This window comes from Bombus terrestris, chromosome 7 (genome assembly GCF_910591885.1).
Source record: "Bombus terrestris chromosome 7, iyBomTerr1.2, whole genome shotgun sequence".
In the NCBI taxonomy this organism is placed as follows: Eukaryota; Metazoa; Arthropoda; class Insecta; order Hymenoptera; family Apidae; genus Bombus; species Bombus terrestris.
In genome coordinates, this window is record NC_063275.1 from 20,545,723 (window position 1) to 20,572,373 (window position 26,651).

Below are 26,651 nucleotides of genomic sequence, written 5' to 3' on the forward strand. Positions count from 1 at the left end.
TATATACTATACTATATTTTTTTTTAATTATTCGTTTCGTTATTTGTAAAATAATATTTACGCCATCTGATCGTAATTAACAAAGTATTTATGGAATATCAGTATACATACACACATTTTATAAATAATATATGTATCATATAAGAAAAAACGTATTACTTGGTAAGATATGAAATAATAAACTCTCTGGCTGATTGCGATTAAACTAAGTGTGTAATATGGTTTGTTCATGAAATATGAATGGCTAGAACAGAGTATAAGAGAACATACGAACATCTATGTTACGTGTTACATCAATCCTCACAATGTGTACTGTTTGATGATATTTAACGAAACTTTGTTATCTTAACGCAGTTGTAATAGCAATTATACTATTTTCTTTCTCCTACCACAGCAAAAATAATATTTTTATATATATAAATGTCACTAACATTTTACGTTAATATTACACGTGCGAATATTTATATTTACACGAATTACATAAAATCAAACATGTCTTTTATATTGTTAACTTAAAGCAATATGAAGTTTATCATTGTCAAAAATAAAGTGAAAGGTTCTGTTCCTATTGTAAAATAATTTCTATCTTACTTTTATATTTCTGCACATCTAAGTTTAATTATCGCGTTCAGCAGCTGTTGAATCGTTATTTAACGTAAAGGAGAGAGAGAGAGAGAGAAATTATGTAAAGAATCACGTTCGAATCAACGCTGTTCATTCACTGACTCGCAAATCGTAACGCATCGCGTGCACCTTGCAGTAGCTTACATTTTCTTCCCTGGCAATCACGAAGAAGATATCCTTGCTGACGCGGCAGAGTTTAAAGAAACGCTAAATTCATGAATAACAATTTTCCATCACTCTCGAAAAAGAAACATGTTAAGAAGCAACTCAGACAATTTACGCGGCTCGTCAGCTGTAAGTGATTTAACTTTCTTGTACCAGTTCCCACTTATTTTTCCATTATAGAACCAATTAATTAATCTTGAATAACGAAGCGATTAATTGTCCTCTGTAATTGCATCGAATCATTCTTTTCCCTCGAGTCTCTTTGAAACTGAAAAGAATCCGAAGTATATCGATTGGATCGTCCTCTATTCAAAAGCCTCTGTGATCGTGAAATTTAAAATTATTAAAATTTCTTAAATACGAATACCTTGAATCCAAAATTAACGAATTTTGACGATATAAGCATCGTCAAATATTCGAAATCGAACTTTGTAAACGTAACTATCATAAGGTTCAAAATTGATCAATTTTACACACACGAAGAAGACATAAATTTTTCTTGAAATGAAAAGAGAAGTAAAAAAGTAGGAAAACGACAATATAAAAGCGGGAAATCTCTGAATAGATAAATTCACAGAATCGAGATATTGGCGATTTCTATGACGAGTCGACTCGTCTTTCCCAATTAAGATCTTCGCGATCCAAATCTCAAATGATCAAAAGAAAGAAGAAAATCCATAAACAAGTGATTTTTTGGGGTTAAGTCTGGCGCGACAAATGTGAATACATCGTAGAAGCGACGTAACCCGTATACAGGAAGTGACCGGCCAGAAGAACCGAGGAAGTTCATATTACAGTGTTCGTTAAATGTCGGATGGGTAGGTATGCGTGACAGTGAACAGAATGGAGAGCCATCGGGAGAGATGATAGGAGGAAGCGTTGAAAGTCTTTTGTTTATCGACATTCATTTAATAGACGAGCAACAGCCGAGTGCTTTCGAAATTTCACGTCATTAACTCATTCAGAATTTGTAATTTAACTGTGCCGTATCTAGGCGCGGAGAAGCGTCTTTTACAGCTCCTATACTTTCTGACGAATGCTAAGATCATTACTGACAACTCTTTGTGTTTGCGATACTTGATTTACGATCGGTTTATGTATGAACGTTTCGGTTCTTAAAGAACTAAAGTTAGTTGGTTATCAAATCTTGTAAACTTGGTAAATTTTTATACTAATTTTTGTTCTATTATTGGTATAGACCAATGGAATATAGTATTAGGTTGTTTAAAAAGTGTTTTTCTTTTACAGATACATCTTTTATAACGATGCGTCTTTATACAAACATGAAACCTAATCTGTCGAACGTTGTGATCCTTATTTTGATAGAACAAAATGGATCATACGTAATTTGATAAAATAATATAAAATGGAAAATATCGTGCATCCATTATTTCCTTATAAAACGAAAGAAACTTTTCGGACGATCTAATACAAGATATGAAATGATATTCACATTGTCCCTTTTATAATAAAATGTCGAAGAATTCATAATAGATCTGTAGCTCCCAAAATTTCCTGCATTTCCAATACCAAATACAGAAGATACATATTTTCAATATTTTATAGGAAATGAATATTAATAATTGCCTTATGTACTATAACATTTGAAATGTGAAATTTATAGTTCTGTTGAAGGGTTAATATTTCTATAAAAGTTTAGTGTCTCTATAATATGTTATATACACAAACAATGATAACAAAAACAATGGTAATATAAAACATTTACAATGAGTAAATACTATTCTGAGACTAGTGATGTTTTTATTTACTTTTACTCTTAACTTCTAACTCACTTTACATTACTGGAATATTATCAATTGCTTGCAAGTACAAATATTTTCCTTTGTTATGTTCCTGTCAATTTGAAGTTACTTCCTACTTTCAACAGAAAAAATTCACACCAAAATTCAATGTTAATGTTTTAACAATTTTATGCTGTTAGAGTCACTAATGTGTAAAGAATATCTAAGTACTTAAGTCAAGGTACACATAGACTAGACTGATACCCGCGTATTATGAATTTGAAAAGCAAACGCGGTTATATCTGTTACACGACTATTTTGCTATGGTCTGTGTGTCGAGTTAGAGATAAACGCCAACGACGTGCAATACCAAATTACATTATCGTCTAACGTTCAAATTATCTGTACATGTCAAGACAATACACAGGAAAATAAACTTAGTTAATATAATTAACATGAAAAATTACGTCTTTGGCGTTTTAAAACCTAATAATACAATATTCTTAATATTTTTATATAAAGGCCACCAATGAAATATATAGAAGATAAATTTCAATATTAGAAGATAAATTTCAAGGAAGGTATCAGGAGTGAAATTTCAGCCTGAACGAGTTATCTTGATATGTACTATCATTCATCTTACTTGTAACTATCGCAAACAATAATTATTCTATTTTTCATCCAATATTAGATAACGATAAATAATTTAATTATGTTTCTCTAACTTTATCGATTTAAAATTCGAAGGATATGCGATATGAATATTTCAGACGAAATTCCATCTCTAACGTAAACGTAATTTTAATCTTAGAGATTAAAATTCAAAGTTGAAAATTATCTCTTCGTTCGATGTTGCCATTAAATACGTGTTTCTGTCGTTCTCTTGAACAACGAAAAGATATTAATAACACCGATATTTACTGAATTAAATATAGATTAATATTAAATAAGTTGCATTCATACAACGACAAAATTGATATTATTCGTTTTTACAAAACATTCGTAAATTTATCATCTACTTATCGCTTGAATTCTTCGAATCAACCATCTCATATTAACATACTTAATACCGACGTAAAATTAAAAAAATCAGTAAAGATGAACTGTCTGGTGATTTTTATATCATTTCAATTACCACTACTTTAAATAATAAGCTTCTAACAGATCACTTGACAATCTGTTTAACAATCTCTTTCAGCAGCATATTCGTTGGAACTTTACACGAATGTATGTAAGTACATCCATATGTATTATGTGTTTCGGGCAACATTCATGGACATATTTATTGTGCAATTGCGTACGACACTACGCGACCATCAGAACAAAGAATAACTTTTTCTTCGCTCTTTCACGACTTTGGTCATCGTTAATCATCCTACACACGAAAATTTACGTGAGCCTTGTTAACATCGTTTTCACGTAAATGGTACCTGATGGTACTTATGCAGATCATCTGCGCTCTATAGATGACAAATGAAATGCATCGTCCTTTGGATTTCTTTTGTTTTTACTGACTCGTTTACCTTGTTCCAAGCGAAAATGTTGTTGAACATTTTGCACAATCACCGACGCGTATACATTTTTAACATGAAAAATAAGCTACAAATGTTTATGCATTTAGATATGGAAGATTCAGATATGCAAAGACACACAGAATGCACATAATACATTAAAATATATAAAGTATTCTGAAAATAAATTTCCGTTTAGCTTCCACTTCTTTAATTTTCTTTGAAAAAATGTGAATTTGCATGATAGATACATATATCAAAATACCAAAAATATAAATGTTCATAATATGTAGAATATTCTAACATAAGTATAGTAAATCCTCATAATATTTAAGTAAAATAAATTTCTATTTGGAGTCTATTCTTTCCTTAGTTGTCCTCAAAAAATATAAATATCTGCAATACGTTGCTCATGATAAAGAAAGTTTATCTTCTTTATTTGCTTCAATTGTGTCAACGAGAGAAATTCTCAAACTACGGAAATAGAGGGTTCCCCTTCTCTCTTCATTTGCTGTTACGCAATTGTCAATAAAAAGATGCTCAGCTATACTTTCGTTTTCACGTTAGTAACAGCCATGGATTTCATATTGTGTTCCTTTTCGTCTGCAGATATATCAGTGCAATATGGATTTCAACAATATCTATTTAATCGCACAGTTGCTGAATAACTCGAAGCAATTCGTTTGCATTTTCTATGAAAGTTTCTTGATGCAAATATAGAAAGCGAAACGGATAATTGAGTGTTTTATCTGTTCATTAACATAACAAACTTTTATGTAGAGATCAAGATCAAACTTACGAGAATAGTAGATAAGTTCGGCGTGCACGTGAATACGTTTTATTGTTGATAAAAGATATATGAAAGCTAAATAGACGGTAATTTTTAGATAACTTTTTAACCAGCATTTCTTGTATACAGCGGAGTACAAAAGTTTCTGACCATATAAATTTATTCGTTTAATATTCGAAAAGCGACGTGCAAAATTATTTTAAATAACATTAGCTATACAAACGTTACAAGTAAAACGAATGGTACATTAAATAAATAGTATTAAATATCTGGATGCCACAGCCAGAGCTTATCAAGTCATACGTTTTAAACTTTAGAGCAGTGCAAATCAAAATTACAAAAATCTTGTACATATATAATATGCACTTAATATCATTTTTACGCTATTATATTAAAAACTAAATGATTTAAAACGAAAATGTTTTTACCATCGGGAAAAGTAAAAAAATGTAATTTTAAAAGGAAGGTTGACTTAATACATTCTGCTTTTGGAGTCCAGATATTTAATTAGTACGTAATTACATAGGTAGTTTAAATTTTGCAAAATATCGCTTTTGAAATATTGCACGCCATTGTATATATTTCCTAAAGAAGAAATAAACTAATTGGATAAATATACCTCGTGTACATTATAACCATGAAAATGCAAATTAAGCTGCTGGAAAGTAACTATTAATCTTATTACGTTGTGTCACTGCGTGAACAATAAACCTGCTGGCACTACGTTGAGTCAATTGTACGAAAATTTTCCGTGTAACGTAATTGATAATTACATTGGTAATTATTTACCATTTCAAAGGAAAGACAAAACGCGAACAAACGTGAAAACATCGATCACACGGTTTATCAAGAGAAAAGTAAATAACGAGGAAATGGTCGCTGCACGATGCAACTGCTTGAAAGCAACCGGTAAATTACGATGATTTATTTCCACACCTATCCCTCATAGAAACGAAATTACACTACCACTGATAAATATCCGGCTACTTTGATGGATTTTTCGGAAAAGAGAGCTTTTGTACCAAAGTACAAATTAGTAGTAAATCAATAACTAGAAACATCATTTTCTATTTTCTTATGCAAATTAGTGTACCGGTAATAAATAAAAATTACAGATTTTGGATCTAAAGAAGCGTTTAACACGGTAACAAATTAATTGCCAAATAAATTACCAAATAAATTATTTACTAAATTACCTTCGCTTAATAAATGCTTCATATTACAAATAATTGATTCGTTGATATGCTAAATGATTTTAAGCATCGATTTAACGATTTTAAGTAGAAATTAATCTGAACAGTTTTTCTATCTATTTGCAATTACGAAATTAAATAACCTGAAGATGAGAACTTGTCAAAGAAAAAACAATTTCATAAGGTTTGCCCATTATGAACGCCAATTCCTTACTGCCCATTAACTTTCAAAGATTACTTTTCTTGCGTAATGATACTTTACAATATAATAGTAAGATACAAGATTACTCGTACAAAAACAAAGACTATCCTGCATGGTTCAGTCGAAATATTTCAAAATAATAAAACTAATATGAAAATACGCCGACGTTCCAACGAAGATACAACGAGTTTGCGAAATAGCCTGAGAAATTGGAGATAATTGTTTAAAAAGAAAAATAGGATAAAAAGGTCGAAAAGATTCGCTGAAATGGCATAGATGACACAGAAAACTATGTAAAATCTTATATCACCTAGTTTGTTTCTCCATAGTTGTAAATCACAATTTTCCAACTGTTTCTCAAGATTTTGTCGATTATTGTTCGGAGTTCAAGTCATATATACGTGTATTTCTAAATAAAATATATTAAAAAATCTTTCTTTGCGTTATTCTCTTATACATATTTCTTTCGCTCAATCATAGATACAATAATAATAAATAAAATTATTTCATAGTAAATTCAAATCCTTTCGCTCTTTATAAAATAATTTTAAAACAAAATTACTTCTTGTCAAAGAAGAACGAACATCCGGATATTTCTATATAATGCGCCTGTGTATGGGACAATTATTCGAATTCACTTAATTGATGAAAAATCGCAATAGAAAAGCCTTTTACTTATTAACGTCTACGGTTTATGCATGGACAAAAAAATAGAAAAATATATATATATACATACACATATAACTCCTGCATTCTACGATTTCTACGGGAACATTACGTAAGAAAACTCTACGGTAAGACGCGTCTTTGATTATAATGCACAATGTTATTGGTCTTTTTGACAATTGAACCTATCAAAGATATCAAAGATAATCGTTCGCAAGAACGAAACGTATCGAACCACGACAATCTTTACACTTTCTTCTTTCTTTCACTTGGAACTTTGGATAATGAACGATACTGGGTTTCGTGAAATACTTTATAATGTTAATCAATTTACTATGTTGTCCTATCGACTGGATTCATCAAGCCATTTATCAAAAACCAGTTGAGACTAGCTTATCTAACCATTATAACGGATACGTGGATTCTGCATCTCATTTTAGAAATGGATAGTACGTGTTCGGAGCGCTTGAATTAAAAGACCAAGAAGTTAATTGACTTTATGTATTCACTACTTTCATGATATTTTAATTAGAATTCAAGGATTTAATGGAACGCATGTTCCTCTGTTTAATTCATATCTTAATCTCTTCAGGAATGAATTTATTAAGACCAGAAGGATATAATTATTTCTTATCTTTCGATCGTATTTATTCCGAATATAATTATGAATATTAAACGAAGCAGATAATGCTCCATCCGAAGGAACAAAACGCGAGGATTTTATGAATCAATGGAACGACGACCTTGCGTACAGTTTCGTACGAGAATAGTCCAGAGCAGAGATTTTATTTACTTGTTTCTTAAAAGTCGTAACCTAATAGTAATATAAGAAACTGATATATTCTAATTTTAATTTGTTTGACAATGTATACTGTAAAATACAGTAGAATGTAATCTATATGGAGATTTCAATCGTCTCGATAAACAAAATTCTATTCATAGTTTCTGTAACAATACTGTTTATCGTTACAAAAACACCTACCCATGGTTACTTTCCAATTTTCTTCGTCCTTCCAGAAAATTGAAATCACAGCTTGGTGTATGGCAGGCGCTGGCACCATTCTTCTGGCCAAATTAAATTTTCTAGGCAAATTGAATTAATCAAATTACATACCATTATAAAAACAGAGCCTAGATAGTTTGACCTGCTAAATATTATAGCGAATACTACATTCCGAATATTTCGCATATTTATGTATATCTCCGCTGGTTGATTTCACCGCTGACACGTACAAATTTCGAATATCATTTTATATCAAACGACAGTCAAGGGAATATTTTTTGTACAAGACATTGTACTTTCACTGCATTTCCCAACGTATTGTCTGCGCTCATTTCGTCCAATCAGAGCCGATCAAATTGCTCAGGAACGAGAAGATGAGCAAGAGTCGCGTAAATGTTCGTACGAACTGCGAAATACGTTTCGTGGAGAAAGTGGGAAACGTACCTACACCCGCAAGCAATCGCACAATCATCGTAATTCCTGGACTAGTCGTGTTCTGTAATTTCTAGCAATTCTAGGATACATATATGTGTTCGCAAAATATTGCTGTAACGTATGTTTTTTTCAAAAAGACGAAGATCGCTAAAAATGCAACGATTCATTACAATAATTGAGAAGGAAGCATAAACAGCGTGTATTCCTTCTGTTTGACCTGATTTCAACTCATTCGAATACGTGAATGAGACTTTCTCTGGTTAAATTGTCGCGTGAAGATACAAAGATATCATATACATATTACATTTTACGAACATTGGCTTGCTTAAAAAATATTAAGGATTATTTTTCAAACGAATGAAAAATCGAATTATCAAAAGAAATTAATAATTCGTGTATAGGGATTGTAACCGTTCGTTCGTTTTATTGCACAGTTCTAATTATAAGTAAAAATGAATAGAACATTTTTACGTGTAGAAATTTATCTACACGGGATAGCCACATGTAAAAATACGTAAAATATCAAAAGTAGCGTGCCTATGTTTAATGAATGGAAGAACTTTCTATTTAGATTCCATTTGTTTAGTCACATTCATAAAAATACGAAATTGCACAAACGTCCATAGTATAATTATCAATATTCGACAAAGGTAATAATTATAAAATAATTTTAAGATATTACAGTAATACATTATTGATTAATAATTGATAATTATTTTCTTAATAAGACCATGATTTTATATGATGTATAATTTTGTATTATGACCATGTTTATTATGAATGAATTATTTACTAAAACGTTGTAGCATCGTTGATTTTTTGCTTTTCTTTATGATACTTTGTCTTTCGATGTCTTAAGGTTTTTCTTGTGGTGTATTAAAAAAAATTGAAATATTATAAAGAAAGAAGGAAAATCAACGATGTTATAACGTATTAGGACAACATCATAAAGCTAGAAAAAGATATTAAAGTAATTTTTGTGAGCACAGACAAAGTAAAATAATATAGAAACATAATTAATACATTGGGATACAATTTCAATCATTATAGATTACTCTAATCACTCACCGATTAAAGATTTTTCCATTCCTCCTCTAATTTTTCATATAAAACGATATAAAATTTGTTCAATAGTCGCATTTATTCTTCATTTATTAACTACAACATAAAATTATATACAAATCATTGACTTAAATAATGTGTAAAAAAACATATAAAATACCTTAACATTTATTGTATTAATATCATTTTTAAAAAGAAGTACACAATACTGTACCTTTTGAAACAATAATAATATATTGCAAGTATTGTTTCCGTGTAAGCTAAACCATTTTTTGATACTAATCTTTCAAATACGTATGTATGTAAGTTTTCTAAGAATGGCTATTAATGTCCATTAACGTACACTTTTAGATTCAACTAAAAATTAAATTTAAAAATTAAATTGAAAAAACATTCGTCTTCTACATAAAACAGACAGTTGTCGTCATACTCGTTTCTCTTAAGTTCGTTCTAATTTCACCGTACTGTATCCCGTTTAGCAATTAACTCGACGAATGGCAGATAAGAAGAAATACGTGACTTTTGTGTTAATAATGATATGATCTATTGTGAATTTATAACTACAGTTATACCATTGCTTCATTAACATAATAACGAATGAAAATGAGCAACGGCTGACTGTTATTAAAAACTTAGTCGTGGAATAGTTATGAAAAAAGGTTTTATATCCCATCAGAACAAGAAGTATGATCTTATTGTTGACTAACTTCACGTTTAAAATATCTTGGAAAATTCTAAAGACAATTCTTTAAAAAGTGTTATAAAATTTAAAAATTTTAAGGTAATTAAAGACTCGATATTTAATATTACAATGTAACAAATGAACTTTGGAATAATCAAGTTTTGTAATAAAAGAAAAAGGTTATGGTACGACAGATTCATTCTAGAAAATTCTAGCCCTTAAACAAATTGAGCAAATTGATTTTTCATAAAAATGCTGATTCAGCAAAACTAACTTTCCTTAGAAAATTCTAATATTTTAAATAAACTGATCATATTGTGTTCTTTGATTAGGAGTTACAAAGTTTTGTTACACGAAAGCTACTGGAACATATCATTACCACCCAATCGACACTATCTCAGAACAGATGTATTTTTTAACCTTTCAAAACGAAAAAACAGGTTCATACAAAACCACATAAAAGAGTAGTTCACCTCAATTCCTACCACCAATGTTAATTACTACATTATAATGAGGACGATAGTGCAATTAAGTACATGAACTGACGGTTTTAATCGCAAACTACTTTTGCAATTATATAGACGTATGTAACAGTTGGCATCGGTACTAATTATAAGTATGTATACAAATTGTTATTTAAAAACCGATTAATCGGACTGCGATCTCGAAACAGAAATTCGAGATCTTAATTTTTCGAAAGAAAATATCGTATACTTTTTTATAACATGCATATTACGTTTATATTAAATGAGACTTATAGAGACAGCATTGATAATACATTGTTATACAGTTCGATTCATTAGAAATCGAAGAATTGGTATGCTCTATTAAACTCAGCTATCAACTACTTTTCTTTAATGTAAAAACACCGTAACAGTTTTAAGCAACATTTTATTACTTAAAATTATGGCTAATAATTTTCTAGCAATATTTGCACCTTTATAATAATTCACAAATTTCACTATTTAATGAATTTAATACAGAAATAGATATAATAGAGTCTGTACTACACCCTAACATTAAATATCGATAATTTAAAGCGATATCGATATATTCGATATATCCGATTGCTTCGGTAATTATTGTCATCGATTAAAACTAATCATCAATAAAATCATCAATATATATTTAAAAATATTTGAATTAAGTTACGGGTAAACTAAGCTGCCATGATTTACTAGGAAAAATATCAGACACCCAGTATAGAAAAGCATTTTGCACTAATGCACCGCGAGCTACTTCGTGAAGAAAGAAATAGATTCAAAGGAAAAATATGTTTTCACCGTGCGGGTGGGGACTGCACACCGATGCATAAAGCGCATAATCGTACACGCTTAGAATCTTTTGATCTTCTCTGTATATACACATAATGTATCTTAAGTGGATGTTTGTGTCACTGTCGTGAATACTCGCTTTCTCCGACAGTAGCGTACCTACGATCTTTCTCGACATCGATGCATCGATCTGTATTAGATCTACGATTAAAATCGATTTGTTAAATTTTATTTATCAAATAAAATATATACAATATGTTAAAATTAAGTTTAATTATATGATTTATTTAATATGATTATATTTAATTATTCAGAATTTTCTAAAAAAATATTTGCAAATTTTAATGATAGATGAGATGTTTCTTATTTATTCAGCAGTTATGATTTTATATTATTTTATTAATTGCGTGCTTTTTAATAATTCTATATTTTTTATTGAATTTATTTACATACTTTCATATTTATTGATATTTATTGATACTCTTAAATTTTCCACATACATTGAAAAATTAGATTGGTCATTTAATATAGTATAATAAAAAGTATTCGTATTGTAATTTACATAATATTAAATAAAAATTAGACCGGAACGAGAAACAGAAGTAAAAATTCAGTATAATTTTTATATACATACTATGCTTACCATTACGTTCCTGATTGGAGAAAGGGACACTTGCTTCTTATGCACGATTCAAAGCATATAATTTAGCACATGAACTAGAAATATATTTTTCAAACAAAAAACAAGGTCAAGAATAAAAAGTTTCAAAATTATTATCGTCTGTATACAAAATTTTATCCAATCATATTACAATATAAAAAATATTATTTTTGTAACAGAGAACATTTTTAAGTTAATAAGTTTTTCCATACAAATATTAGTATAGCACTTTATACTTATAATAATCTTTTTACTATATATTTCTTACCTTAAAAAATAGAAATTTTTATAGAATCACCAATAATATAACGGAAAATGAAAACAAAATAAAACTTACTCATATTCCTTAAAAGCAAACAGTTTTTTTAAAAAAGTATTTTATTTTAAGATTATCAAAATTTTTAAGAATATATTAAATTTATATACATAATATTTCTCAATTCATTCAATGCATCCAATTCATTAATACCAGACTCCATTAATACATATAATTTTGCTATAATTATTGCATGCTGACCTCTAGCGGTGATATGTTACACAATAGAAGAGCAACATGTATTCTTTAATGTTTCCACATTAATGGTTGATAAAACATCAAACTTTCTAAGTTATATTCATTTTCGAATTAATCAAGAATATCAAACTATAAGTTGTGTGTGTACTATATGGATTATATGTGTTAATATTGTCACCTTTCTGAGAAGCAAAGACAGTGAAGACATAACCTTACTCATAATCAGTCATGGTATTATTTCTTTTTATTCATTATAAACAATATTAATTAAATGTAAACAAAACGTAAATTACTTGCTATAGATTTTATAATAATAATGTTTGCCTTTGTTCAAAAGTTCATTCTACTGATTTGTTTTTTTTTTATCGCGTAAACGATTTGAAAAAATTGCGCGATATAAATAAACAAACAATTGTGCAGACCATCAAAGTTTATGTTTGTATTTCCTCATTTAAATACACCTATTGTTCTGTGTCATTAAAATAAATCAAGCAGTTTTGTACTTACTACTTAATGCATATTTTATATACTTCTATAAAACATATGCTGTGCCATTTATCAAGTGGCAATTTTAGTATTTAACAATGGATGGTAACCAAGTAATGGGGAGGAAAACGATAAAACTTATTATAGATACATTCTTATAGTGAATATCAAATTGAAAGATTATTGTATAAACCTTTTCACATGAAATTCAAGAACTCTGTTTCTGAATTTTTATATAAACAAATGTATTTATTTGTCAAGGGTTATATCCAGCCCTCATATCTACATTTCTTGTATAGAAATGTACAACATTTCTTTAACATTGTATAACATACAAATATTTTTCCCTTTAATTCAATTTTCAGGTAATTCTAATTGACAATTCATTTTTAATATCCAATTTTAATATCAAAACTAAGTTTCACATATAACCTCATATATATATTTACTTTGTCAAGAAAATGTATATTAAGAAATACAGTTTAAAGTCCATCATTTATTACATCTTGTGTATAGACTTCTATTATAATTTATAAGTTTTATTTAAAAATATGTGTGCCACTAAATTTATATTCGTATTATTTTTTCTTTATTAAATTTGAAACTATTTTATATGAACGATGAAAATTTCTTTTATTGATATCTAAAATATAGAAAAATAAAGTGACAGTCTATTTGAATTATAAATTTATATCAAAGTTTTTGTTACTTGTCTTTTTAAAGGTACTTAACTTTAATCTTTTTCAAAAAATACAACAAAAAGAAATATTATGAAGAATCTAACAACAAAACAATTACAAAGAATAGAGAAAAAGAAAAAGAAGATGGCTGCACTTCTGGAAATAACTAAATTAAATGATAAAGATAGAGAAGCCAAAATGCTTGCTCTTAAGAAAGCTGTTAGTATACTTAACTGAGTTATAATATTTTGTTGTAAAGTTCATATGATAAATATTATTTTAGTCTACAGAAGCAGATCAGTCAAATGCAAATGATACAGACAGCAGTGAAGTCTCCATGGAAGATAATGTCACACGTAAACGTCCATGTAATGAAGATTTAAATGAAACTCTTTTGGAAGATTCTACTAAAAAAGAAAATGTAGGAGATACAGAAGAATCAGATACACTTGCTAACAAAAAGCCTAGGTTTGTATACTGTACAATGTTTATATATATATTTAGTGTGATATATAAGAATATAAATTATTTTTATTTGGCAATACAGATTAAGTGGAGACGAGTATCTAAAATTGAAACAGGAATTAAGAGAACGTAAAAAGAAACTTAAAACAATACCTCGATTTCATTTAAAAGTAGCTGGTGAAAGTGCTAGTTTAACTATTAATGTTAAAAGTGAAAACAGGATTCCTATCTTTCTTAGTGATATACAACATTTATTATTGTATTCATTACATGGTCATCACTCACCTTATGTGCCAGCAAGATGGTGTCACCTTGAAAAATATAATAGGGTAATATAAATATGGAACATATATAATATTAAAAATTTCTGAAATATCGTTAAACATTGAACATTTTTTAAAAAGGTCACACACACTGTGGTTCTTGTTGTTGAAGGGCTTTCGCTGTATCATTTTATGGCTTATGAAAGTATGTTTCCACATATAACATCAAAGTTGGAACATAGGGTAGAAGTTGTAACACCTACAGCATATGGAGGGTCTGTAATAGAGGATCTTGCAGCTGTACCCATAACCGGAATGCAAAGCGATAAATTACTTAAACGTATGTACATTTTAAAATACTATTTGTTATAATATGTAACAAGCATACATGGTGCATAATTTTTTAGAATATGGATCATTAGAGGCTGCATTACAAAGTAACAGCGATGTAATAAAATTATTACTAACTGTTTTCCCAATGCATAGAGATCCATCAACAAATGCAGAAAAGTTTAAAACAGAATATGGCCTCCCAAAGACTGATAAATTCCCCCGTACACTATTACTTCTATCTTTATGTCAAATGGTAGAAGAAAATTATCCTGTCCCATTAAAGGGTGAACTAGCAAAAAAGTTAGTACCAATAATAGAAATATTTCGAATTAAATTTATACATTAAATAAACAAATATTTTATGTTTAGATACGGAAATTACATAATGACAAAGGATGTTTATGTAGAAGCTAATGAAAAATCTCCAATGTTTGGTCTAGACTGTGAAATGTGTAAAACAACTATTGGAGAATTGGAATTAACGAGAATATCTCTCGTGGATGAAAGTATGAATGTAAGTTCAATTTCAAAATTATTATGAGGAGGGTACCCAAATTCTATTAAATTCCTGTCACAGGTTATTTATGATAGTCTGGTAAAACCAGATAATCGTATCATTGATTATCTTACTCAATTCAGTGGTATAACAAAAGAAATGTTAGAAGGTGTCACAACTACGTTGTCTGATGTTCAACAAACGTTACGAAAGTTACTTCCCGCAGATGCAATTCTAGTAGGACAAAGTTTAAATTCTGATCTTCATACATTAAAAATGATGCATCCATACATTATTGATACATCTGTTATTTTCAATATTACTGGTGACAGGTACACAACTTATTTTCTTTATATTACAGTTATATTCTTATAAAAATTTTCCTAAGCAAATATTTAATTACAGATATCGAAAGACAAAGTTACAAATTTTAGCAAGGGAGTTTCTTGGTGAAAGAATACAAGAAAGTAGTTCTGGTCATTGTTCAACTCAAGATTCACAGGCTTCTATGAAATTAGTGCAATTAAAATTAGCAAATAGTGTGGATTATGGAGATGCTGTGTTACTTGGTCGTTGCAACATGGAAATATTGAAAATGAAACCAGAGAATAGGACAGATAATCAGCAATCGTTAAAACTTGAAATACGAAAGTATGCTACATCAATTTTCAAACATGTCACGAAAGATAAAAAAACTGCCGCTATTGTGGGTAACGGAGAAGTTATGAACGAATATTCTAAATATTTAACTTCTTCTATCAACATTATGGATGATGAAAATTTCGATAAAAACGATCAAGTGTGTACCTCAACCATAAATTGAATTATTAAGGAATCGATTATTTGAATTATTAATGTCTATTATTCGTATTATCACAATTTTATTGTTATTACAGGTACGTCTTGTAGTGGCAGACAATAATAAACAAGCCGTCCTGCGAGCTACACAAATAGTCATGGAACATGCCTTTACTTTATGTCATGTTAGGATAGGACAAGAAAAATTAAAAAGTGATAAAATAGAAAAGACGTTCCGTACTGTAAATAAATGGGTACATAAATTATGGCAGCACATGGCAGTGAATGGTTTAGCATGTGTTATATTTGCGGGAGAAAATAATGCAGCAAATGGTGCTTGTTTTTTGAATCTGAAGAGAGAAATACCTGAAGATTATACAATACGCACTTAAAAATAGAAAAATTTATCATTTGTATACTAATTTAAAAGGAAATTATTAAAGAAGTATCTTTCTAGTAATATGAATTGTAAAAAAATGTATGACAAACTAGAAAACAAAGTCTCATGCCGACTAATTTTCATTCGATAATTATTTTATAGAAATGTACAAATATTGTATTATTAATAAACTTTTTTATTCCTTGTAAATTTAATAAGAGTCTTTATAATATGTATAAGCTCTAGTGAATAGAGCACATTCATTTACGAAATGGACAACAAATTAAAGAGAATGTTGAATTTAATTAGATTGATTTTCGTTATTTTCATTTTAAATATTAAAAATTTGTTTCTATAAAGACGATATATTATCATACAGAATAGGGGTTATTTGAGAAATATAACAATAATAAATATGATAAATTTAGGAGTTACAAACAAAAACGAATATCTATATTGTTTTATTTTTATACATCTTAATTTACCATATAGAGCGAATTAGCTATAATGAAGTAAGCAAAGTTTAATACGGATACTTTATACTTGGACATTTTACCAATAAAAATATGATATTGACTAAAATATAATCGCACTTTATATTAAAAAATATATGGTACATTATTTTATACTAACAATAAATTACAAGATGAAAAATAACCATAATTATTAAAACCAAAAGTAAAACGACTTTTAGTTTAGTATCTTTCAATTTTTCGAAATTACAATAAAAAAGCGAATATGTAAGCATTAGAATAATCAGTATTATTGAGATAATTCTGGAAATAGTAAGCAATATATTAATCATTTTTATCTGAATTGCATTGTAAAAAAAAAAGATCGTTTTACTAACTAATACTCGAAACTATTCTATAATGCCTACAGATCATATAGCGTGGAATATCAATTAAAAGTTTAGTATGGCTTATCATAAAACTTTCCTTTGCCCAATGATTTTTGCTTTTTCAAATATGTTAAGTAAGCAGAAATAGGTTGTCGTGAATTCCTCGCAAGCATTCTTTCTCGGAATAAACTCGCTTTTGGAGCTTTCTTTTTCTTTTTAATTGTTTCAATATCGACGACACTAAATTCAGTTGTATTTCCAGCACAACTTGGCAGAGTAATATCATCTTCTATGTACATATTCTTCATCTTTTTAGGCTTGAAACTGCACGTTGGCGGTAGGGAAGATTTTTCTTCTGATAATTTTCTCTTTTTTGATGATTTTAATGGAACATCCGATAAATTTTTAACAATGTAATCCGGAAGCTGTTTAATACCTTTTTCTTGTATGTCCGTTTTATTAAATTCTGAAACCTGATTTTTGGATTTTGATTGTTTGATCTTAATTTCCTTTTGTTTTTGCATTTTTTCATTGTGTTCTCTTTGTTTCTTTTTTTTCGCTTCTTTGTTGACTTTAATATTATCAGCAGTACGTTTTAAATCTTTTAACGCTTCATCTCGAGCTTTAGAGAATGTAATCGTTTCTGGTCCCTCATCAGAATCTGATACTGCATCGTGAAACTGTTGTGTTTTATTAGATGCTACAGTATATTTTATATTATCTGTCTTCACATTTTCTAATAGTTGCTTTTGCTTTTTCTTTGATAATTTTTGAACTGAAGTGTTTTCTTTCTGATCTAAAACATCACTTGATAATTTCTGCTTTTTCTTAGGAATCTTTTTAGGTGGAGCTTCTTCATATTGCAAAGCATCATCTTCTGAGAATAATTCCCTTTTTTTCTTAGGCAACTTTTCAAGCAATGCTTTTTTATCTTGCAAAGCAGCATCTTTTGCTAATAATTTCTGCTTTTTCTTAAGCAGTTGCTCATTTGGAATATTGTCATCTGATAAAACTACTGAAACTTTTTTCTTCTTTTTCTTTACTATTTTAGTTTTTTCATTTGTCAAATCTTGAACGTCTTGAACATCTGGAACTTTTTTCTCTTTTTTTTTCTTCTTCTTCTTTATTTCGTTATGTATTTTTTCATCTTGACTTTTTGATTTCATTTCAGTAACTTGTTCATCTGATTCTTTTTGCATTTGCACATCAGTATTATTTGTTTTCTTCTTCTTCTTCCTCTTTTTCTTATTTTCCTTTTCTGTTTCATCATTATTGTCAATATTGCTAGTGGGAACAAATTGTTTAGCTGTCTTTAGTAATTTTGAATCATTATTTTCTGGGAAATCAGTTTCAGATAAAGTAGACTTAGTAACATTTTCAATTATTCGTTGCTTTCGTTTTTTACGTTTCTTTTGATGATCACATTCTAATATGTTCTCTGCTACCTTAAGCAGCTTTTTCTTTAATGAATCATTTGGACCCGGTGCTGCTTTTGTGTTTTGTTCATCATTGTTTTCAATTTCTTCTTCACCTTGGTCATTCTGTTCATTACTGTTACTAGTATTTGCTAATTTTTTAAAATTAACATTTAATATTGGTGCACTCTCATTTAATTTCAATTGTCTTAAGTACTTTGTTCTAGGTGTTTCACTCCCTAAAACTATTGTTGATTTGTTTAATTCTGGTACTTTAGATGACATTGGTCTTGAAAGATTTGTTTTTGTTGCTAAGTCAGTTAATTCAGATGGAAGACTTCTATGCATGAGAGTTTCATTGTTTTTTATGCTTCTTAATATCTTTACATTTTGTTCTTCCTTTAATGTCAAGTCTTTGTCTTTTTCCTCATTAAGGGAGTCATTTTCTTCAGCACCACAGGTTTTGACATTAAGTTTTTCTTGCTTAGATACACTTGTTTTGGGAGTACTACATTCTATTGATTTACGAAGTTTTAATACTTTTGTATCAAATATTAGTTGGGAGTCATTTAATGACTGTTCTACATTTTTAACTGTAAATTCTTTAGAGTTTCGCTTTTGTTTCATTTCTTTTGTTTCAAAAGATAAATCAGGGTAATTATCTCCCTTTTCATTTTCTTCTATCTGGGATCTATCTGTTTTAAGATTCTTCTTTTTCTTGTCACTTCTAATGGTTTGAGACATACTTAAATCATCAGATTTTCTTGATGTATTTTTTTCTTCATTAGAAGCATCTGTCTCCTTACTTATATTTTTTTCAGCAATATTTTCTTTATCATTTTCATGTTGTTCTTCTTCCTGAATTATTTCTTGTTTTATCTCTTCTTCATCATCTCTCTGATCTTCTTCAGTCTGCTCCTCATTATGTAATTTATCATTTTCAATACTCCCATCTTTATTCTGCTCACTTTCATCATCATCTTCTTCTTCATCATCATCAACTACAAAATCTGCAAGATCTGACCCATTATCATCTGAGTCTGATGATTCTGTTTCTGATGCTCTACATTCATCTCCTTGTATATCATCATCAGGAAACTTTGTAATAACTTTACCATAAAAATTATATTCTTTTTGGATATCAGAATCTATAGTGCTATTAGATTCATTATCACTGTCGCTGTTACTATCGCTTGTTTTGCAAAATAAAAACTTAGGTATTTCAAATTTATTTTGTGAATCATCGGAATTTTGAGTTTCATTAGAATCGGATCCCATGTTTGCTATTGTCGAAAAATTTCTGTTCAATTTTTTCTTTGTTACGCTGTCTTGCTTCTCATAAACTTTTTTTAAATCATAGTCAGACTCTTCCGAATTTTCATCTAACTGTTGTGGTTTTATCTTTTCTTTTGAAGTATTTAACGACTGATTTGTCCCATTTTTCTTAGTAGATGTAACTGTATTTTCATTACAATTAGATTTATTTAAAGATTTCAGTTTTTTTACAGTTTCAGCTGCATTAGATTCTTCAAGTCTATTTGCCTCTTGCACTGACTTATTAAGAGATTTTCGTCCTTTTGGGACATCTTCAGACAATTTACTTTTATTTAATGATAAATTTTCTTCCCCTTCCGTTGTCTCATATGATTCAGATAAACTGTTATTTTTTAACGATTTCCGGAAGGACATATTACTGTTAGGAGTAGAGTATTTATTATTATCTTTCGTCATAGACGTATTCTCACCAACATTAATTGATATTTCTACATCTTTTGTAATATTTTTTGTATCTTCTACTGTATTTCTATTTTCTTCTTCATCTTGATTTTCGTTTTGTTTCGTGTTCTTCCGTTTTTTTCCTTTGGGAGATTTATCCTTACTATCATTTAATTTACATTCATCTTCTGCTATATCCATTAAATTATTTTCATTTTTTGCTTTCATAGAATCTGAATGTGCTTTTAATATAACGGTATCATCTGAATCATAGTCAAAAGATATTTTCTCCTTGTTTGTTTTCAGATTTTCCGCGGCTAACCATGCCTCTCTATCGACTAAAACAAGATCACATTCGGCTTCACTTTCATTTTCAGTTGTTTTTGAATGTATAGAATTTTTGTCCATATCGTTACTCTTTTCTTTCCATTCACTGGCTGAGATATCTTGAAAGGTATGTGACACACTGGTATCAGAATCGTTATTATCAGCTTTCGTATTTTCTTGACATTCTTCAGAGGTCACTTGGTTAGTGTTTGTATGTTTTTCATTTGATTCTAATTTGTTTTGATATTGTTTCTTCGATCTTAAAGAATCAGTAGAATCATCCAGTACAGAAACTTTCTTTGACTGTTCTCCTCTTTCTGGTGCTTCTTCAACAAATTCAGCAGGAGTCTCTGTAACAATGGAAGAGTCACTACTTTTAATCACATTAGTTACATTAGCTTCATTCATATTAATTAATGTAGAATCCTGTATGCTCATATGAGCATCCGAGGATTTTAACAAATTGCTCGTATTAGGAGATAAATTATTTGTTTCACTTATGTTTTTTAAACAAGGTACATCCTCATGCTTCGAAACAGTTAAATGTTGAGTATCTGAAACTGATTTCACACCCACTGAATTTGACGAATCTATGTTACTTAATTTAGGAGATGAAATCAACTTTATACAACTTATATCATCATTTTCATGTACATTTTCTGACGTATTTAAGTTATCACTTTTACTTTTCGTATCATACTGATCATTAGTTATACATTGATTTATATCATTTTGTTCAGATTCTTCATTCTCATTTGTATTTTCCTTTGTATTTGAAACATCCATTTCGTTGCTTACATTTGCATTACTTGCATGAACGTAAGCTTTCTTTGATTCTACATTTAATTCAATACCAATTTCTGTAGATTTATTATCATCTTCTGCAAGCTCCATACTTTCAACATTATCGTTTGAACTTGCATTTATAGATACTACTTGTATAGGACCATTTTTATCTAAACTTTCACTACATGGACTTCCAATGACTGATTCTGTTTTTGTACCTACTACTAAGTTTTGCATATTATTAGAATTGTCTTCTTCATTCATTGAAATATCCAGACCTTCAGTTGGTAAATTACTAATTATACCAGCATTAACTTCTTTTATAGAAACGTTTTCATTTGCCATTTCTAATGATTGTTTGGAATGACGACGTTTTGGCGATACACTTGTTTCAATGCAAGAAGATTTGCATTTTTCTTCGGTTGATACATTTGCATTCAAATTATTTATAGATACGTGTTTCGGACTTTGTTGCGTATTAGAAATTGCATTCTTTATATCCTGTAAGCCAGTAACAATATTTGTTGTAAGATTCTCTTTATTATTATGATCATCATGTTTTTCCATTGGATTATTTAAATCTTCAATAAATGTGTTTTCATCTTTATTTTGTGGAAGAATTTTAGGTTCATTATCTATTAAGGATTCTGCTTCATTTGTATTATCTATAGGCAGTGTTTTGCTACTTTCTAGTATATTTTTATCTGATATTTTCTTATCAGTAAATACATCCTTTTCAATATCTTCAAAATTATTTGAAGAAACATTTTCTGGAGGGTTGTTGTGTGGTCCCTTAACTGTTGTAAATGTAAATATCAGTTAGTCCTTGTATTAATTTTTATTAACAAATGTTATTCTAGAACTTTTTAGTTATATAATTTTGTTGAATTTTATACAGATGAAGAACTACTTTTGCAATAGATTGCAATCTGATTACGATTAATATAGAATACTGAAGTATAACAATAAATTAAACTTACCATCATCTTCTAAATGTTTTTCATTTATACTTTTACGACTTGTATTGAGTTTGTTTTTCGAAGTTAGCAATGATTCGTCTTTTGATGATGTCTTAGGGGAATTTTCTGTACCTACAATTCCATATGGAATTACAGAATTAAAATTTTTTTAATTTAAATACATTTTCGAAATATAATATACCTGATTCTCTAGTTTCAATAAGATCAGGTAATGTGCGATCTAATGTCACCACTGGATACTTCATATATTCTCCTTTTTCTTCTACAACTGGTTCTGACATTAGCATCGAAGTTCGTCTTCTTGTCTTAATAGGTGTATTGACTAATTCACCCTGCTGCTGTTTATTTGGCGTATTAGCTTCGGGTCCTACAGATCTAGCTCTTACATTACGTTTAACAAGTCTTGATGCTGTTTGTGGAGATTTTGCTTCTGAACCGGCTCTTGTAAAACGTTTACTAAACAATAAGTATATACAAAACAAACATAAAACAAAAATTCATACATATAAATCAATCATTAATCATTACAGATACCTTTTTCGAGTATTTGTTTTATTACTATCATTGGAAGTGTTATTTCTAGCTTTCTTTGTCGGTGTGCCAACATCCGATTCTGGGATTTCATTAATATCTGAGGATATAGAACTTATTCTAGAACGTAAAGTTCGTCGATTTTCATTGATAGCAGAATTTTCCATAGCACTAGCTCGTTGCCTTGTGATTCTAGAAGTTTGTGTAGTGCTAACGATGCTTGAGTCGCTCAAAGGCGATTCGGGCGAAGATTCATTTTGTTTAACGTTTGGCTTAATTCGAGAGCTGCGACGAAGTGGAGAATCAGCCGATATTACCTCGATATTGGCACGGATTTTGCGACCTTATATTTTAAAGGGAAGATAAAGAAAAATGTAGTAATACAAACAAATTTCGTGAGATATCAATTATTTACTCCAAGATGACTTGAAATAACGTTCATACAGACTGTATATTACGTTGTTAAATTGATAAAAGTACAACATACAACTTCGAATCGACCGTTAGATTTAGCAACTGAGTGAACCGCGTGCGCATAGAAACCAAAAAATGAAAAATACAAACCAGGTTTCACATCTATTTCTTCATCCGATTCCTTCACAAGACGCGACATTTTTTTTACTGTTTACACTGTATACTAACAATAAGTCGTATAAAAAAGATAGTAATCAATAAGGGGTTACGTATTAACACGTGTTTATTCTCTGAATTTAAACTGACGACATACTCAACCTTCTCCACATTGCGCGCGGATCGTCCGTTGTAGAAAATGCACTCAGAGCCACCAAGTGACAAAATTCAGCGATATTTCAATTTCTTCAATAAATCCGTTAAAAGAAATCTTTTTTAGGTAATTTAAACAATCAAAAGATAATATTGTTTATAAAAAAAAGTACACATTTTTTATTTCTTTATTATTTGTATTGTTCTACTCGAAGCAATAAAACTTATAGCTTCTTAACATAAAAATTAATTCGTAATCATTGTGGAAAGTGCGGGAAATTAATAAAGGAAATATGTAAATCAGTGCATCACCGATAATGCAACCAAAGAGTAGGAAATATTCTTCTGTAAGTTTAGTTTTAATATTATCTAGATTTACATAAAATAATGATTTGCTTAAAATCAATATTTATCAGTAATAAATAATTTTATTATAGAAATGCATGTTATAGCGAAAGGAATCACATGTGTTCGTAATATTGCTATTCGTTTTGTATTAATTCGTTTATATTAATGCATAAATTATTAATCTTTATATATTTATTTAATAGATTTATTTGTATAAAAATTATATTTTAAATCAATTAAAAAATAAATTTCTTTAAACCGTCTAGTACCAAGCCCGGCTAGCTCAGTCGGTAGAGCATGAGACTCTTAATCTCAGGGTCGTGGGTTCGAGCCCCACGTTGGGCGATATTTTTTTTCCTCTCTTTACCTTTTTTAAAATTACTTTTATCACGTTGCAATTTATACACATTTTATAACCTATATATAGTATTATACATAAAATGCGCACCTATTTTCTAGTGCCTCAACATTTCTTTATTTTCTTAACTTCGTTTTTTAGAAACGTAACTGTGATTATAACTTGTTCTCATCATTTATTTTCAAGCGAACACATATCCTTGATGAAAGGTGAACTGTACACTAGTATGCATGACAAATCATCTTAAATATATAATGTCTACAAGGACGTTGCTGCAAAAAAGAACACGTTTCTACAGCAATTTATTTAGTCCTTTTTTGCGCGGTTGATCATCATCAATAATAGCTGGACAGTCAACTTTGAGCTAAAAAAAATGCATTATCGAAAAGTGCGTATATCGCGAAGAAATCAGACTTGTAACAGTAATGATTCACATGATTTATCATCTTCAACAATTTACATGGGGTATCAATATATAAATATTTACTAGTTGATTTGATTCGGGACATTTTGAAAAAGAAAAATCATTTCAGTTGAAATAATTTGGTGAATGTAGAACAGAATTGTGTCCGAAATTGTGCGTTGTGTGGCTGGTGTATGCGTAGAACTGAATTTTTTACTTGTGAACTTTGAAGGGCTGAGTTCAAGTGAAAATGTGACAGAGATACAAATAAGAGAATATATGTAGTTTCATTTTAATGGCATTTAGATCATATTAGTTGTAAATAGAGATAAAGGAGTTTCAAATTTTTAGCAATATAGCTAAATACACATAGGAGAATCTACTTGAGAGATTGGAAAATGTATTTTATCGTGGAACTTACAGGTAAATCGATATTATAAACAATTTAATGTGATTAGTAAATATTCGTGGATTTATGGCAAATTTAAATGTGGAAACGTGTATAGAAAACATATAATGTAGAGAAACGTATAAAATATCAAAGATAAGCCATATTATAATATTTAGTGGGTACATTATTTTATAATTTATAATATTCATTACAACATATAATAAATTTAGGTTCCATTGCATTAATTGCGTTTATAAAATTGTGAGTCTGCATGAAATATTTATTGTTAGTACTCGACATATTACAACGCAATCTAGTAATTAATTCTTAGCGAAGGAATATCAATGAAATGAATGTTTTTTGACTTATCAATAATTAGTATAAGCAGTCTTCTAAATGTACTTGTATTAATATTGAAAAGTGATCGATTATCGAATTCCAAGAGCCACTATTCTTATTACACGTTATGAATATTTTTCGGTTGTTCTATTTGTTAATTAATAATTCCAATAGATATGAAAAAATACGTCTTAATTCTTAGTAATAATTTACGTATATACGTACATAAAAATAATATTATACATTTGTATCACTTAATTGAAACGATAGCTATTTATTTTATTTTATTAGATCAGTGTTATAATTTCTCAAAAGGTATAAGAAAGTTTTAAAAATGTTTGCCAATAATATTGATAATATATTTATGGAACAGCATAATTTAAAATATTATTTACGAAATGCTATTTACAGAAATATTGATATTGTACTTCTAACGTCTAGATAGGCCATTGATTATTATGCTGTGTTTTGTGTTTACGATCGTGTCTGCGCGTCTGACTCTTCTCAATGCTTCACTACTTAGGAAGCGTGAGACCAGCGAGCTCTTTATCGCCAAATATAAATACGAATCATCTCAGGTTGCGAAATATCAGGTTTTTAAACTGTAAGCTTATATTGACATAGTATTGGGATTTACAATCGATAGCCCGTGTTACAATATATTAAGACACGAGATCACCTGATCGTATTGCAAGATATTATTATTTACTACTGAAAACTCGTGTAGCAAAATATTGGAATAACATAATACGTTGGAAAATATAATATAATAAAATAAGAAATAAATTGAGAAAATAGACTTATTTTCGTTTCTTCGACGAATGATATTTCTTTCGTGAGAAAATTTATAAATCTTAAATTAAACGTTAATGTAAAAATAATACGTTAAATAACTGTAAGAAGCGCGTTTTAAAAATATCTACATCTCGATTACTCAACAAAACATCAGCTGTATTGACGTTATTTTAAAACGTTCAACCAGCCTTAGAATTTAACGATACAGCGTGTTCGCCGTTACGAAAAGGTATGACTCTGCTACAGAAATGCAAGGGGCTCATTGCCTCGTTGA

At 29.1% G+C, this 26,651-nt stretch overlaps 2 protein-coding genes and 1 non-coding gene across 8 annotated transcripts; 2 read left to right on the top strand and 1 right to left on the bottom strand.

Moving 5' to 3' along the window:
• The first annotated feature begins 12,525 nt into the window (after positions 1-12,525).
• Positions 12,526-16,729, top strand: LOC100650687 (RNA exonuclease 5). 5 transcript variants are annotated; one of them, XM_003396809.4, is made up of 10 exons: positions 12,526-12,755; positions 13,734-13,909; positions 13,974-14,158; positions 14,238-14,484; positions 14,560-14,758; positions 14,826-15,051; positions 15,121-15,265; positions 15,329-15,579; positions 15,653-16,046; positions 16,144-16,729. In XM_003396809.4, the coding sequence occupies exons 2-10, from the start codon at positions 13,781-13,783 to the stop codon at positions 16,435-16,437; spliced, it is 2,070 nt and encodes a 689-aa protein (XP_003396857.1). In that variant the 5' UTR covers positions 12,526-12,755; positions 13,734-13,780; the 3' UTR covers positions 16,438-16,729. The 5 variants fall into 5 exon arrangements, with proteins under 5 accessions (XP_003396857.1, XP_012165998.1, XP_012165999.1 ...); XM_012310608.3 differs by having other exon boundaries at positions 13,774-13,909; XM_048407638.1 differs by lacking the exon at positions 12,526-12,755 and adding an exon at positions 13,272-13,375.
• A 118-nt stretch (positions 16,730-16,847) lies between these two features.
• On the bottom strand, positions 16,848-23,782 carry LOC100642692 (probable serine/threonine-protein kinase DDB_G0282963). 2 transcript variants are annotated; one of them, XM_048407636.1, is made up of 5 exons: positions 23,585-23,782; positions 23,024-23,363; positions 22,671-22,945; positions 22,490-22,600; positions 16,848-22,306 (listed from the first exon to the last, which is right to left on the bottom strand). In XM_048407636.1, the coding sequence occupies exons 1-5, from the start codon at positions 23,631-23,633 to the stop codon at positions 17,337-17,339; spliced, it is 5,745 nt and encodes a 1,914-aa protein (XP_048263593.1). In that variant the 5' UTR covers positions 23,634-23,782; the 3' UTR covers positions 16,848-17,336. The 2 variants fall into 2 exon arrangements, with proteins under 2 accessions (XP_048263593.1, XP_048263594.1); XM_048407637.1 differs by having other exon boundaries at positions 16,848-21,073; positions 23,585-23,780.
• Positions 23,783-24,363: 581 nt separating this feature from the next.
• On the top strand, positions 24,364-24,436 carry TRNAK-CUU. Its single transcript has one exon. It is a non-coding gene; the product is annotated as a tRNA-Lys (tRNA).
• Positions 24,437-26,651: the final 2,215 nt, after the last annotated feature.

What these genes read in the sequence shown, in the direction of transcription:
- LOC100650687 (XM_003396809.4), top strand. Translation starts at nt 13,781, where the DNA reads ATGAAGAATCTAACAACAAAACAATTACAAAGAATAGAGAAAAAGAAA. An exon ending in AAGCGATAAATTACTTAAAC is followed by an intron (nt 14,759 to 14,825) that starts GTATGTACATTT and finishes ATAATTTTTTAG; the next exon opens with AATATGGATCATTAGAGGCT. An exon ending in ATTTCGATAAAAACGATCAA is followed by an intron (nt 16,047 to 16,143) that starts GTGTGTACCTCA and finishes TTGTTATTACAG; the next exon opens with GTACGTCTTGTAGTGGCAGA.
- LOC100642692 (XM_048407636.1), bottom strand. Translation starts at nt 23,633, where the DNA reads ATGTCGCGTCTTGTGAAGGAATCGGATGAAGAAATAGATGTGAAACCT. An exon ending in AGAAATAGATGTGAAACCTG is followed by an intron (nt 23,364 to 23,584) that starts GTTTGTATTTTT and finishes TTAAAATATAAG; the next exon opens with GTCGCAAAATCCGTGCCAAT. An exon ending in AAAACAAATACTCGAAAAAG is followed by an intron (nt 22,946 to 23,023) that starts GTATCTGTAATG and finishes CTTATTGTTTAG; the next exon opens with TAAACGTTTTACAAGAGCCG.